Genomic DNA, 14,294 nt, shown 5'->3' on the forward strand with positions numbered 1-14,294 from the left:
GCGGTTAAGGGTGTTTAGAGTTATGCAACCCCGGGGGGAGGTTAGAGTTAGGCATTAGGGGAGGAGGTTAGGCACCGCTAAGGGAGGTTTAGGGGGGAGAGAGGGGTAGGGATAGGGTACTTACCTGCACTGTCGGGATCTTCTCCCTTCGGGCTGCTGGCATCTGGATATGGAGTCCATACCCATTCCCTGCCTACACTATGCGCTGACCTCATTGCAGTGCAGGCCCCGCCCAGTTCCAGGTGCTGAACGGAACGCACCTCGTTCTCGCAGTGGGGTGAGCAGAGTCTTCTCCAGTATCCTCCATCCTACCCCCCCCCCCCCCCCTCCACTTGCAGAGGCAATCTCTTGTGCCAAGCAGGATTGAAGGTACTAAAACAGCAAGTCCACAGTCTGCTTCAGGAATTAGTACTTTATACAAGTATTGGCATATAGATAATTGTATAACAATGGATAAGGGGCAGCAGGCTCATGCATAGGGATGCGTTTGTGAGTTATAGTGATGGCACACTGGCACTGCCTAAAATGTATATATTCCCCCACCTCGATGTGCCTCCAACATTCCAGGTGTCTGCACTTCGGTAAGTCTTTGCTTCACCTCTGGTTAGTGTGGGCACAGAGTAGATGACAACTTAGGGTATTGGGAGCTTACACCCATGGTGCAGTGTGCAGAGGGGCCCCAAAACAATTACGGAAATCAGTGTACTTACCCACGTCCCAAATCCTGAGTCCCATCCACTACTGACATATATATATATATATATATATATATATATAAATTATATAAATTATATAATTTTAGATTGGAAATGAGCGCCCCAAAAAATGTAAGTTAAATTGGGTGCCAATTTATGCAGTAGTAAATATACTTGCAGAAAATGGTACTCCATATCTCTCAAGCTTAAGAAATGGTATTAAGTTGCCCGCAATGCAACTCACCAATATATCACTTTAATAATGTGATTGTTAGGGCCCCCACAAGTTTGTTGCCCAGGGCCCCCACAGGCCTTAATCCGGCCCTGACGGGCAGTGCTGTATAGGTCATGTTAGAGGGGATGATGGATGTGGTAACTGTTACCAGAATGCATCAACCTTTACATCCCGTTCTCCAGCATACCTGGGGAATTCTAAAGAGTGGCTTAAATTGTCCATCTACCTGTAGACAGAAACTTCTGCATGCACTATGCCTGTGGTGACAGAAAAGACCTCCCCTCTAAGCATGTTCTGCCACTGATCCAATACTGGTGTTTAATATTTAATAGCCACTGCCATTGCAGCTTTGGAAATAGAAAAGCAAATGTAATTATGAAAGATCATTTCTGTTTACGGTTGTGTTTGTCTATGGTAGGCGAATGGATTCACAACCTTCCTCTTATAGTGTCTTATACTTCTGGATATTAGCTACAAAGATACCAGAGCGGAATGAATGTGGAATTCTTGTGAATACATATGAGTATAAAATACCTAATCAGTTATTTATGTTCATTGAACATTTAGTATATAGTGCATATAATTGCACATAACATTGTACAGTGCATTATTTGTCATTCATAATCTAGGTTTTGGTAAACGGACACAGTGACAAACATCAGAATTAGTAGGTAATGGGACTTGATTGAGGATCTTCAGCTGGCCTGTGCCCTTTTCCCCTTCCCTCATCATGATGTTTGTAATCATTTCTGGCAGTGCCAAACTGCAGACTGACATTTCTAAATGCCATAACAGAGATGGGTCAGCGTATTCTTGCGACCCTTTATTTCTAGACCCAGCTGCCAAGGCCAGTGACTGATCAGGAAATGTTTTGTTTTTTTTCCTTTACTCCATGTATTAATATGAACAATGTCTTTATAGTGCAGATGTGCAAGAACCGTACTCATATTGGATAGTAGGTGTTGCTTGCTTAGTATAGTTGAATCAACTGTGCCAGCAAACTGTTACTAATATACCCCTACTAACACTGATCTGTCACTATTAGATCCAATTTTCTTAGAAAGTTATAGTGATAAATATAGGGTAGTGCAGAGGTTCTCAAACTTTGTCCTCAGGACCCCACACGTCACGTTTTCCAGGTCACGCAACAGGTGCACAGGTGCATTCATTACTCACTGATACATTTTAAAAGATCCACAGGTGGAGATAATTATTTAACTTGTGATTCTGTGAGGAGACCTGGAAAACATGCACTGTTTGGGGTCCTGAGGACCGAGTTTGAGAACCTGTGCGGTAGAGGAATCTCTTTTAGGAGCAATTCATGACCCGTGATATGTGGCCGCATTGTGCATCTGAACACTATGGATATCGCAAATTTTACAGCACAACAGCATGAACGCATGCTAGGAGACGGAGTGTACGGAAGTACGGGTAATGCAGACTTATGCGCATTTCAGTTACATTTACACTTATTTCTGAAGCGGTGTAATTGGGCTGTAATGGGGAAATTATGTAATGGTATGTCCATATGCAGAGTTGGCTAAAGATAAAAATGGATATTTGGAGGAGTATCTTTATTGCCTAGTAGAGGCTAGGTCATACTTACCTATTCTCCCGGAAGTTGCGGGAGGCTCCTGAATTTTCGGGAAGCTGCCTGCACCCACAAAAGAGTATCCGGATCTCATGCATCCCGCCCTTTTCCTAGGGAAGTGGGCTGGATGGGGAGATATTTGCCGCGAATCGCGGTTCCGTATGAAGGGTGCGGGACTAAAGGACGTGAAAATGCATAATTTAGCCCCGCCCCCTCCTCATGCTTCCACAATTTCGCAGCAGCTTGCCAGGACAGGGCCTAATGACATAGTGACCTGGCCCCGTCCCCCACAGTGGCCTGCGGTGTCTGGAGTTCAGTTATCTTCCGGGGAGCAGATAATAAAAGTAGGTAAGTGTGGGTTAGGTGCAAGTACAAACCATGTATATACATAGGGCCAGTTGCATATGGAAATGAAAAAACTCTGCATAGAAGCAAATAAACCTATTTTTCTGTGCATGCTCATTTAGAGCAACATAAGCCACATTTTACTTCCAACTCTTCATCAGGCCCCATGTCCCCAATGTATAAATTATAGTTTTGTGTTGTGCTTTCCACAGAAACCAGGTATGTTTGCAGTCAGCTCATAGATCTGTTTATATTGGCAAAAAAAATATATTTATGAACAAAATATTGTCAAAGTAGCCACTTGAGCTTCAACAATCCTTTTACATTGTTAATGTTTCTAGTTAAAATCTAATGCATGGAAAGGGATTTGCTTAGTGAAAATGTTCCTATTCATATAAAATGCAGTAGTTGTCTTGAGAATAAAGTTCAAATCACAACATTTCTTCTTTGGGGTCCATGGGGTCCACAGCCATCACATTGGGGTTTATGGATTCATCCAGGCACCAAACAGGTAATCCAAGCTCTCAGCTCCCAGGATGCACTAGGTCCTCCCCCATATACCCCGCCCCTGGTCACAGGGCGCCAGTGTACTGTTTGGTGCGAGAAGGCACCGTACTAGCAGTGTGACTGCTTGCTGTCCCGAAGTTCAAGCTACAGGAAGGCAGGGGCACGTGTTCCTACATAGGAACCACGCGTCTAGCAGACGCACGGGTCCCTGCTTCAGCAAACCCCGCCGGCGCCGCAACGCTAGTCGCGGCTAGTGATTTCGGCAGGGGCTCTCCGGACAAGAGGGCTCTAGACCGCGAACGAGCGGGGTGCAGGTAGGTGGGCGGCCGCCGACACCGCGGTCGTAAGCGGTCCGTCCTCCGGCTTAGAGACGGGCCGGAGGATTGCTGTGTGGGCAGCCAGTCGCTGGGTCTGCTTTCACAGACCGGGATATGTCTGACAGCCGGGGGGGAGGTGGTGGCGGCCATGTCAGTTGCCGGGTGGTCCATACAGCATAGGGGAGGCACGCTTCCCTGGCGGCCCCTCCCCCAACCCGAACTACGGCCCTCCTGAGGTCCCGGTTTTGGGTTGCTCCACCCAGCTTCCTATTTGAGTCAGCTACAGACCACACTCAGTGCTCTCTATGGCTGTTTCTCAGGAAGCATTGGGTCAGTCTCCCTGTATACTTCTCCTTTGGGATCATTTATACAGAAGCTCCATATATGCTACGAGGCTTTGCTAATTATAGTGCATGGGAGCCTAAACAAATTGCATAGACTCTGCTAAGTATATATGCATTGTTTGTGACCTGTGAAACTGTGTGTATGTATTGCTTACATATCATTACTGTTTCTCTCCCTGCAGCCGGTGTGTGGGGTGGGGTCAGGTCACATACATATATATATATATAGAATTTAGACTTTTAAATATGTCAAAAGATTCTGAAAGGCAGGTGGCCGAGGCCCCTCTTTTGATATCATGTGTAGCCCGTAAGGCAGGTTTGTCCTCTCAGGACTTTGTGCAAAATGGCTTATGTGTTCGCTGTATTAGAGAGTATCCACAGCAATCAAATTTGCCGCCTTTGGGTCAGGAACCCCCTTGGGCTGCTTTTTCCCAGATCATGGCCCAGGTGGCCGAGAGATTGGCAGTTCCAGCTGCTCCGGGGATGAAAGTTCAGCAGCAATTGCAGCCAGCTGTATTTATGCCTCCTATGTTGCCATCTTGGATGGATATGTATGCGCATGGGCAAGCAGGCCCTTCGTCGTCTATGGCTTTTCAGCAGTCGCTTCAGATAGCCAAACCTGTATGGCCAAAAGCTAGAAGGCGTTTGGCTACACAGGCAAGTCAGGACACAGATTCTGATTTGTCTTCTGAGGAGGATGAAGTATCCACTCAGGGATCTCTCTCCACAGAAGAGGGGGATCTTTTCTCAGTGGCTGATGTCCCATTCTTAATTAGGGCAGTCAAAGCGGTTTTGAATATCGAGGAGGCAGAGCCTATACATAAGAAGGCTCCGGTGTTTAAGCGCCAGAGGGTGGTCAAAGCGGAGTTTCCCAGGTCGGAGCATTTATCGTAACTTTTGGGTGAAGCTTGGAAGGCTCCGGACAAGAGGTTCCATGTGGCTAAAAAGATTTCGGCTTTATATCCGTTTTCTTCTCAGTAGTGTTCTAAATGGGAGGTTCCACCATCAGTGGATACTCATGTGGTACATTTAATGAAGTCTTCCACTTTACCAGTACCTTCAGCCTGTTCCCTTAAACATCCTACTGATAAGAGGCTGGAGGGTTGCCTTAAGACGATTTTTTCAATCTCAGGGGCAGCTACCCACCCGGCAATGGCTACAGCCTGGGTGGCTAGAGCCATAGAAGAATGGATGAAGGCTTTGGCCGAGTCCTTGCCTGAGTTATCCAAAGAACAGCAGGATATAGTTTCCTATGTGAAGGAGGCTTCTTCTTACCTTGGAGAGGCAGCTCTAGATGCAGGGATATTGTCCGCCAGAGCTTCAGCAGCCTCTGTAGTCGCTCGTAGAGCATTATGGTTAAGAGATTGGAAGGCTGATTCAGGGTCCAAGAGGGCCTTAGAGTCTCTACCCTTCACAGGTGGAGTCCTTTTCGGTTCAGAATTGGACAAAATTGTAGCCTCGGTGGCAGCCTCTAAGGTTGCAGGGTTACCCTCAGCATCAGGGTCTAGACAAAGGTCTTCTTCGTTTCGTACCTTTCGGCCTCAGGGGAAGGTCAGAGGGCAGCCTTTTGGTAGAGCAGGTGCTTGTAGAAAGCCATCACCTAAAAAGCCCTGGCAAACCAAACGCAGAGGTTCCAAGCCACAGGATAAACCCGTGGCCTGATGGGACGGGCCTCCCCCTGGGGGATCCCAGGGTAGGAGGCCGACTACTTCGGTTTTCGAACGTCTGGCGTCTCACAACAGCAGATGCCTGGGTTCGGGAAATAGTTTCCCAGGGTTATGCCCTAACGTTTTGGAGAAGTCCGCCCCAAAGGTTTTTTTTCCGTACCCCTGCCTGTGGGGTCGGTGAAAGCGTTGGCTATACAGCAAGCTGTTCACTCCCTGTTGAGGAGAGGGGTGATTGTCCGAGTGCCACAGGAGCAGGTTCAAAAGGTGTTTTATTCCAACCTGTTTCTAGTTCGGAAACCAAATGGGTCTTTCCGACCAATTCTAAATTTAAGGGACCTCAATACGTTCATACGGGTACCCAGGTTTCATATGGAGATACTGAAGTCAATAGTAATTAGCCTTGGAACCAGGGGACTTCATGGTATCCCTCGATATACAAGACTCTTATTTACAAGTGCCCATTGTGGTATCCCATCAACAGTTTCTGCGGTTTGCAGTAGGGCAGGACCATTTTCAGTTTCAGGCATTACCGTTTGGCCTGTCCACAGCCCCCCGGGCTTTTACCAAAGTCATGGCGGTGATAATGGTAGCCCTCAGGCGCCAGGGCATCAGAGTTTTGCCTTACTTAGACGATCTCCTGCTAGGGCAGTCTCCATAGGAGTTGATGAGGCATCTCGAGATGACAGTCTCTTGTTTGCAGAGGCACGGTTGGATTGTGAACTGGAAGAAATCCTTCCTTCAACCAGCGCAACAGTTGGTGCCCTTAGGAGCATGACTGGACTCGGTAAAGCAGAGATTGTATTTACTGGAAGAGAAGATTGCGGTCCCACAGGGGCGCATACGCAATCTTTTACACAACAGGCAGGTATCAGTGCATGCGGCCATGCGAGTGCTGGGGTCAATGTATCCACCTTCAGCATGGTGCAATATGCACAATTGCACTCCCGGCCGTTGCAACGGTGGTTTCTCTCACGCTGGAACAGGGATTATCGGTCGATAAAATCTCAGAAGATCTACCTCTCCGCAGAGGTCAGGTTGTCCCTGTCCTGGTGGCTACGGACGGACCACCTCAACCAGGGTCGGCCGTTTTGGATATCGGATTGGACTCTCCTCTCCACCGATGCCACTCTTCGGGGTTGGGGAGCAGTGTTAGGCCCGCATGTCTTCCAGGGAAGATGGACAAGGGCAGAAAGTTGCCTACCCATAACTGCCCTCAGTTCCAGTACATTTTTCAGGGCATTGGTACAAGCCCAGGATCTTGTGCACGGCAAGCCGGTGCAAGTACAGTCCGACAATGTTACCACAGTAGCTTACCTAAATCGGCAGGGAGGCACCCGAAGTCGGGGAGCCATGGCAGAAGTGTCAAGGATCCTAGTATGGGCAGAACGTCATCTTCCTGCGATAACGGCAGTTTTTGTACCAGGAGTACAAAATGTGGAGGCAGACTTTCTAAGTCCTTATGGCCTCAAATCACAACCACAAGGTCCCCAGGTACGGGTCCAGGACCAGGGACCCACGGGCAGATTAAACGGATGCGTTGTCATTAAGGTGAAAGTTCGGGCTGGCGTATCTTTTTCCGCCTCTAGCTCTTCTTCCCAGGGTGGTCAGAAAACTCATACAAGAAGACACCATGGTGATATTGATAGCCCCTGCTTGGCCCAGGCGCCATTGGTTTACCAATCTACAAAACCTCTCAGTGGACACGCCTTGGGCGCTTCCTCTCAGGCGAGATCTGCTGCTACAGGGTCCCTGCTGGTATCCGGATCTCCCTCGGTTAGCTTTGACGGCATGGCTCTTGAGACCTCCGTGTTAAGAGCCAAAGGGTTGTCAGAGTCAGTAATAAAGACCACGATGAGGGCACGAAAGCCTTCTTCGGTCCAGGTTTACTATATGGTTTGGCGTGCTTTTTTGTTTAGGATCTCCCGTGTACTCGCGTTTTTCCAGTCAGGGTTAGAGCGGGGTCTTCGTCTGGCCTCTCTAAGACTGCAGGCTTCTGCGCTTGGAGTTTGGTTCCAGCGTAGCGTTGCTTCGTTGCCTGATGTTAAAACCTTTTTTCAGGGAGTTTTGAGGGTGCAGCCTCCGTTTGTTCCTCCGGTAGCACCATGGGACCTGTCTTTAGTTCTTAAGGCTTTTCAGGCTTCCCCCTTTGAGCCATTAGAGTCTGTAGATCTCAAATGGTTAACAGCAAAAACAATTTTTCTTTTGGCCATTGCTTCTGCTCGTAGAGTGTCCGACTTGGCGGCCTTGTCAGTTCGCTCTCCTTTTCTGGTTTTCAACCAGGATAGAGCGGTGCTGCGGACCCGAACAGGATATCTCCCTAAGGTGGTATCACGATTTCATATAAACGAAGAAATTGTGGTCCCAGCTTTTCATGTGTCAAGTCTGTCCTTAGGTGAGGCTTCCCTGGATGTTGTACGTGCTTTACTTGGAGCGCACCAGCAAGTTGAGGAAGTCTGATTCTCTTTTCGTTCTTTATGGCTACCATAAGCGGGGATGGCCAGCCAATAAGCAGACCTTAGCAAGATGGCTTCATATGACCATATCACAGGCATATACTCAGGTGGGTCGTAGGGTGCCAGACTCGATCAGGGCACACTCTACGCGGTCTGTGGGTCCTTCGTGGGCAGCCCGCTGGGGCGCGTCTGCGGAACTATTGTGTAAGGCAGCCACGTGGTTGTCTGTCCACACCTTTATAAAACATTATGCATTTGACACCTTTGTCTCTCAGGATGCCTCCTTTGGGCGCAGGATCCTCCTTTCTTCCGAGACACAGGAGCGTTCACGCCCTTAGGGGTTACTGCTTGGATATATCCCCAATGTGATGGCTATGGACCCCGAAGAAGAAAATAGGAGTTATGGTATGACATACCTTTTGTTAACTCCTTTTCTTCGAGGTCCATGGGGTCCACAGGACACCCACCCTAACGCACCTAGTGTTAATGGGTAGTTTTGTTGTATCTCTTGAGTGTTTCCCTCGTGGAGAGAATGTCTAGAGAACATATGTCCTTCCATCTTCCTCTTTTTGCCTTCTCTTGGTGGGCTTTGTGACAAACTGACGCCCTGTGACCAGGGGCGGGGTATATGGGGGAGGACCTTGTGCATCCTGGGAGCTGAGAGCTTGGATTAACTGTTTGGGGTTTATGGATTCATCCAGGCACCAATGTGATGGCTGTGGACCCCATGGACCTTGAAGAAAAGGAGTTAACAATGGTATGTCATACCATAACTCCTATTTTTTTTGTTTAGCGCTCATAAATTTATTTGCCTAAATCCATTTTTTAAAATCTAAAATTGAGCTGCGTAATGGTGACAATACAGAAGTCGCTGCCAAACTGAACAGGTAATTTTAGACAAACAGAAAATATAACAAAGTAATCAAAGCCAAGTCTTTATATCGCTCTCCTTTTACAGTCCGTAATTTATCATTTCTCTTGTTCATGTAGGCATTTTCATGGGTTCCTCTCCAATGCCATACTCTACACAGCCGACAACCAACTTCCAGGCTTTTCCCCCTATGGGTGTAACTGTTCCTGCAACTACTGGGATGATGGGAAGCATGATGGGTCAAGCCATGCCTGTAATGGGACAAAATGCTGGAATGATGGTTGGCATGGGAATTCCAAATGGATTTGTTGGAAACGCCCCAGCTGGAGTTATGGGACTCCCTTCCAATATGATGGGTCCTCAAGTAGGAATGGTTGGAAATATGGCAACACCACCTCCAAATAAATTTGGCATGCAGCAAAATCAACCTTCTCCTTGGAATATATCACAGGTATTGCTTATAGCAGATGTATTTTTTTTTTTCTTTCTTTTAATAAGCAATTGTGTTGGTATTAATTTTGTTCATTTTGCACTATTGTAATAATGTACGTATTATAGGCTGTAATAAATACACCATTGCATATTATTTTAACTTAAAGTTTGCGCTTTCATAAAATGTCCTCCCTACTCCTATATTCATGGCTGTGCAGGGTTTCACTTAGTACCCCTGGGGGAGAGAGAAAATTGTAAAAAAATAAATTACCATCCAATCAGCTCCTAACTACTGTATAATTTTTGAAACACAGCCTGTAAATTGGAAGCTGATTGGTTAGTACTTTATCTCTCACAATTTTATTTCTCTCCCAGCTTTGTGTGCAGCCTTGGGTAATAGACCAGTAGAGGGGGTAACATTTCAGCAATGCAGAACCACTGTCCTTTAGCACCATAATAACATGGATAGTAAGAAAAACCACATTCAAAAATGTTTGCTGATCCACTTAAACTTTTTTATAAAATTGCAGAATGTTTTTGGTTACTAAAAGTTACAGCACTGTGCACCATTTTATCCTTTATATTTGCCTTATATATGTATGTATGTATGTATGTTATCCCTTTCTACATCCAAGCTGATGCTATCTTAACAGTCCCTCTGAGCTGTGTGCAGCCATCCTCTCTTGGTCACTGTTCTGCAGCTAAAGCAGTACACAGATGGGGGGGAACACATTGCTAGGTGCAGAGGTAACAGCAAGAGAACTGGATTCAATACATATTCATAGGTGTACAACCCCAGTTATTAAGTAGTGTTAATATGATAATAAGGTTACTAATGACACCTCAGCCCTCCATCTTACCTCTTCTCTTACCCAACACCAGTAAATTGTATGAAGTATTACTCCTTATAAAACAAATGCATCTCTCTAAAATGACAGTTTAAAATACATCTGGCATCTGAACTTTCTCTGAATTAGCATGTCTTGCATGTCATTAGAGATCTTGTGCTTAGTCTGTGCTCATGTATTCTTGCGAGTGGAATCCAGGCATTACTGCAAATTGTGGGTGAAATGTGAGAGTCTTGTGTAGCGTCGCTGTCATTTTTTTCTTACCAAGACACAAATGTGAAGACTAATTAGCAACGAGCAGCTGGTGATGGCAAACTTTTTAATTAGTTTTAAATGCTGCCCACATGCTAATGCTCACGCACATAGCTTAAAGCTTTTATCACTCCCAGATTTTAAACTGCCATTATTTTATTCAAGACTTTGTAGCTGCACAAGTGAAAATTAAATCTTTAGCTTGTTCAGTCTGGTTTTAAAGCAACAGTGTTACTCTGTCTTTATGTTTATCTCCATATTAATTCTGTTTCATCGTATGCAGGGCCGTAACTAGGGTGGTGCGACATGTTCCGCCACACACGGCACCGCAGGGCAGGGGGCACTGCTCGGGTCTGTCAATTTTCTGTTTATAATCATTCTCACTTGTAGCTTCCTTTTTTTTTTTTTAAACCCTGCCATTTTCTGGCCGCCCCTATCTCCTCCTTGGCCAACTCCTCCACTGTGTATGATTTGCTGCATATACACTGCAAGCAGCACATTCTATACCTTTAGTAGGTGAGCTACACCGCCGGCTTCAGGCTTCTGCACGGCTGTTTTGATGGACAAAACCTGCTGCAGATGCAGTTTCACCATCTCTCTCCTACATATAGACCTGGTGAGTTTTGCTGCATAATTATTGCATCATCACTGCAGCCATTGGATTCACTCTGTATTTAGCAGTGACACCTTTATAACCGTGTACAACTGTATCGGTGCCCCTTTGTCATCGTACAGGACAAATCAAGTTTGTCATGCCTCTTCCCCCATGAGGCCACACCCTTTTTTGGGTGCACATCCTATGTCTCTGTTTGAAAATTTGGGTGAAGGGGGGGGGCAATGCTCTTTCTGGCCCAGGGCACCAAAAAGTCTAGATAGGGCTCTGGTCATGTGTTTGTAATGCTTGTGCATACCCTACACTGGATGACTTAACCAGATTATCAGACAGAACCTGCTCCTCGTTTGTCTACTTAGATATAGTATGAGCCTCAATTGGCAGAAAATGTTGATAAGCAACAAAAATAGACCATGATATCTTGTTGAATAGAGAGCACAGGGGCAGTTTTAGGGGTCAGGTCATCTCTTGGAACAACAGTAATGGCTTCTTCCCAATTTTATTATTTTCATTGTTTGGTTATAGGCACTGATTTGGTGGTTGGTAATTTAACTACAAGCCATGAACTATGACATTTTATTTTTACTTGTATATGCATATTTACTAATTAAAACAGCTAGCAGAGGCAGTCTACACTTGTCCTACTTATCCGCAGCCCACTCAAGATGGCATACGGTAGAGCACAGTGGAAATATTTTGTAGTTACTGGTAAATTTCGGACAGACTGTAATAAATAAAATGTCCAAGTGCCACCCCCAGCAAATGGCATTCTAGTGATGTGCCTAATGGGGGAATTCACCACTCAGAGACATCCCTCTTCTCCACTTCTCCAATCAATGTTTTAATATCAGACATCTTTGCTTTTTCTTCAGCCATAATGGTTGTCGGAGCATTAAAATGTAAAGGTCTGTCTCCTCCTGAGTAGCAGTCACTGGGGGTAAGTATCTCATAAACAGAGGGAATGTCTGACACCACACCATTGACAAAATAAGGGTATCCCATAAGAGAGAGATTTGTTGCAATGATCATGTTGTCTGACATTTTAAAAAAAAAGGACTTCTAAAGCTAGGTACACACTAGATAATATATTGGGTGATTTGTCGTTCTGGGACAAATCTGAATTACAAATCGCTCAAGTGCGTCGTTCGTTGCATCTTCAGATCAGCCTGCAGTGCAGGCCAATCTGAAGATCTGGCGGCCGACACCATGGTTCTGTATGCGACGAGGGAATGATATATTGGGCGGTCATACAACCGATTGTGCAGTGTGTACGGACTGTCCAATATATCGACCAGTCGCATCTGCCGTTGCTTGATACACACATTGTCTAGTGTGTACCCAGCATAAGTCTGCAAAACATATTGTAGACACAAACTGTATACATTTTTGTATACCTGCCATGTACACTATTACTGATAACAGTTGTACTTTGCATTTACTGACTGCCTTCATATGTGACTTTATTTTTGCTAACACCTGCTCTTACATCTTGCTAGCAACAGTGCAGTAGTTAGAAGTTCCTGGGCCCTGCTGCCATATCTGAGAATCCATACCCAACCCAACTACACCTGTTCCTTCACAGTAATATATATTAGTCAGTGCAAGCTGCAGAGACCCTATCATACCATTGTGATAAGATCACCAGCCACCTTCGCTGTACATAGTTATTCAATCCTACTCTCTGACCATTATCTGTATTCTAAAAATAGAAACTTTTATTAAAATCAATACAAAAAAAATAAAAACTAATACTGCATTTTCTCTAATGGAAATACCAGGATTTTTAAGAACACCTCTATTACAAGAGTGTTAACGATTTCTGATTTAATATATAGTGGCTCAAGCTGAGTTGTGGGTCCATTTTCTTATCATAAACACGCAAATTAGTACTGTGCATGCCTACATCTGTATATTTTCTGCTTGTGCCTCCTGGACACTTGGGGAGGGAAGTGGGGTGCAAACACAATACAGGAAAAACAAATATGGCCCCTCCACTTGGGACGAAACCAAAGTAATATATACAGTTAAAAACAAATAAAATTAAATAAACTATTACGCTTTCCTTTTAGGACACATTCTTTGTAAATATTCCACTGCTTATTTGCAGGTATATAAATAAATAATAATAATAAAAAACTCACAATAGTGTAATACCTTAAAGAAATAGGTAATAACAAGGTGCCAGAAGATATAAAGTATTGTGTAATTCCATAAGCTGGAGTATAATACAAGTTCAAGAGTTTAAGTTTATTTAATCATCTTAGAACCACCTCACCAAGATTTAAGAAATGCCTAAAGTTGATCATAAAGGGAGGAATTAGTGCCTAATGTAAATGTGCTTACAGATGCATCCTCATACACTATTGTTCCTGTGTGCGTCTTAGTCGCACAAATTAAACAATTTTATGTGACCAAACTGCTTAGCAAGACTGCACTAATTAATTTTGTTAGGTACTTGTACAGTAAATTTGTGTGCGAATGAGTCTGTATCTCTGTATATGAAGTGCTACAATGCAGCAACCGCTGATTATTTTTCACGCCAAGTTCTGCTGTGCTACAACAGCGACTTTGTACATATTTAATACTAATTCATGTGCTGTTAAAGTCGCAGCCTGGTGTCCTTTGTACAGATTGAGCGGTGTGTCACTGTGTCTGCACTGTGAATAAAACACAAATATAAGGAAAAAGTCTCTACGCTGCACCGCTTGTCACAGCATGGCGTATTGAGGATTAGAGTATGAGGGCACATCTGTACTTCAAATAACTATAAAAACTCATAATTTGTGTCATTGGTATGAAACCTTTCTGGCTTGACTTCAGGTTGCTTTCACGAACAGCGTTCAGGCGAATGAGTGAAAGACGGAAGGGTACACAATAGTGTATTACACTTACAAAATCATTTATTAACACAATGCAATCCAAAATGTAAACAATAAAAAGTGGGTTTGTACTGAAATATAGCTGATAGCATTGTGTAGAAATTGTTTGGTTCTGGATTCTCCCTTCCTCAAGTGTTGAAGCAGTGTTTAAGCAGGTGGTGAAGAACATCCACAATAGTCCTTGTATGCACAGTATATGGACAAATGTGGATGTACCGCCTACATAAACAGTGCACCAACACTTT

General features: G+C 44.8%; 1 protein-coding gene across 2 annotated transcripts in view; it reads left to right on the forward strand.

Moving 5' to 3' along the window:
- Window positions 1-14,294, forward strand: part of SMAP1 (small ArfGAP 1) — a 388,489-nt gene that overhangs the window by 365,806 nt on the left and 8,389 nt on the right. For both annotated transcript variants that reach the window (XM_088471186.1, XM_088471189.1), the window contains one exon: window positions 9,145-9,476. In XM_088471186.1, the coding sequence (XP_088327312.1) occupies window positions 9,145-9,476 (332 nt within the window). The remainder of the gene's footprint in view (window positions 1-9,144; window positions 9,477-14,294) is intronic.

This window comes from Taudactylus pleione, unplaced genomic scaffold (genome assembly GCF_031769625.1).
Source record: "Taudactylus pleione unplaced genomic scaffold, aTauple2 ptg000015l, whole genome shotgun sequence".
NCBI lineage: Eukaryota > Metazoa > Chordata > Amphibia > Anura > Myobatrachidae > Taudactylus > Taudactylus pleione.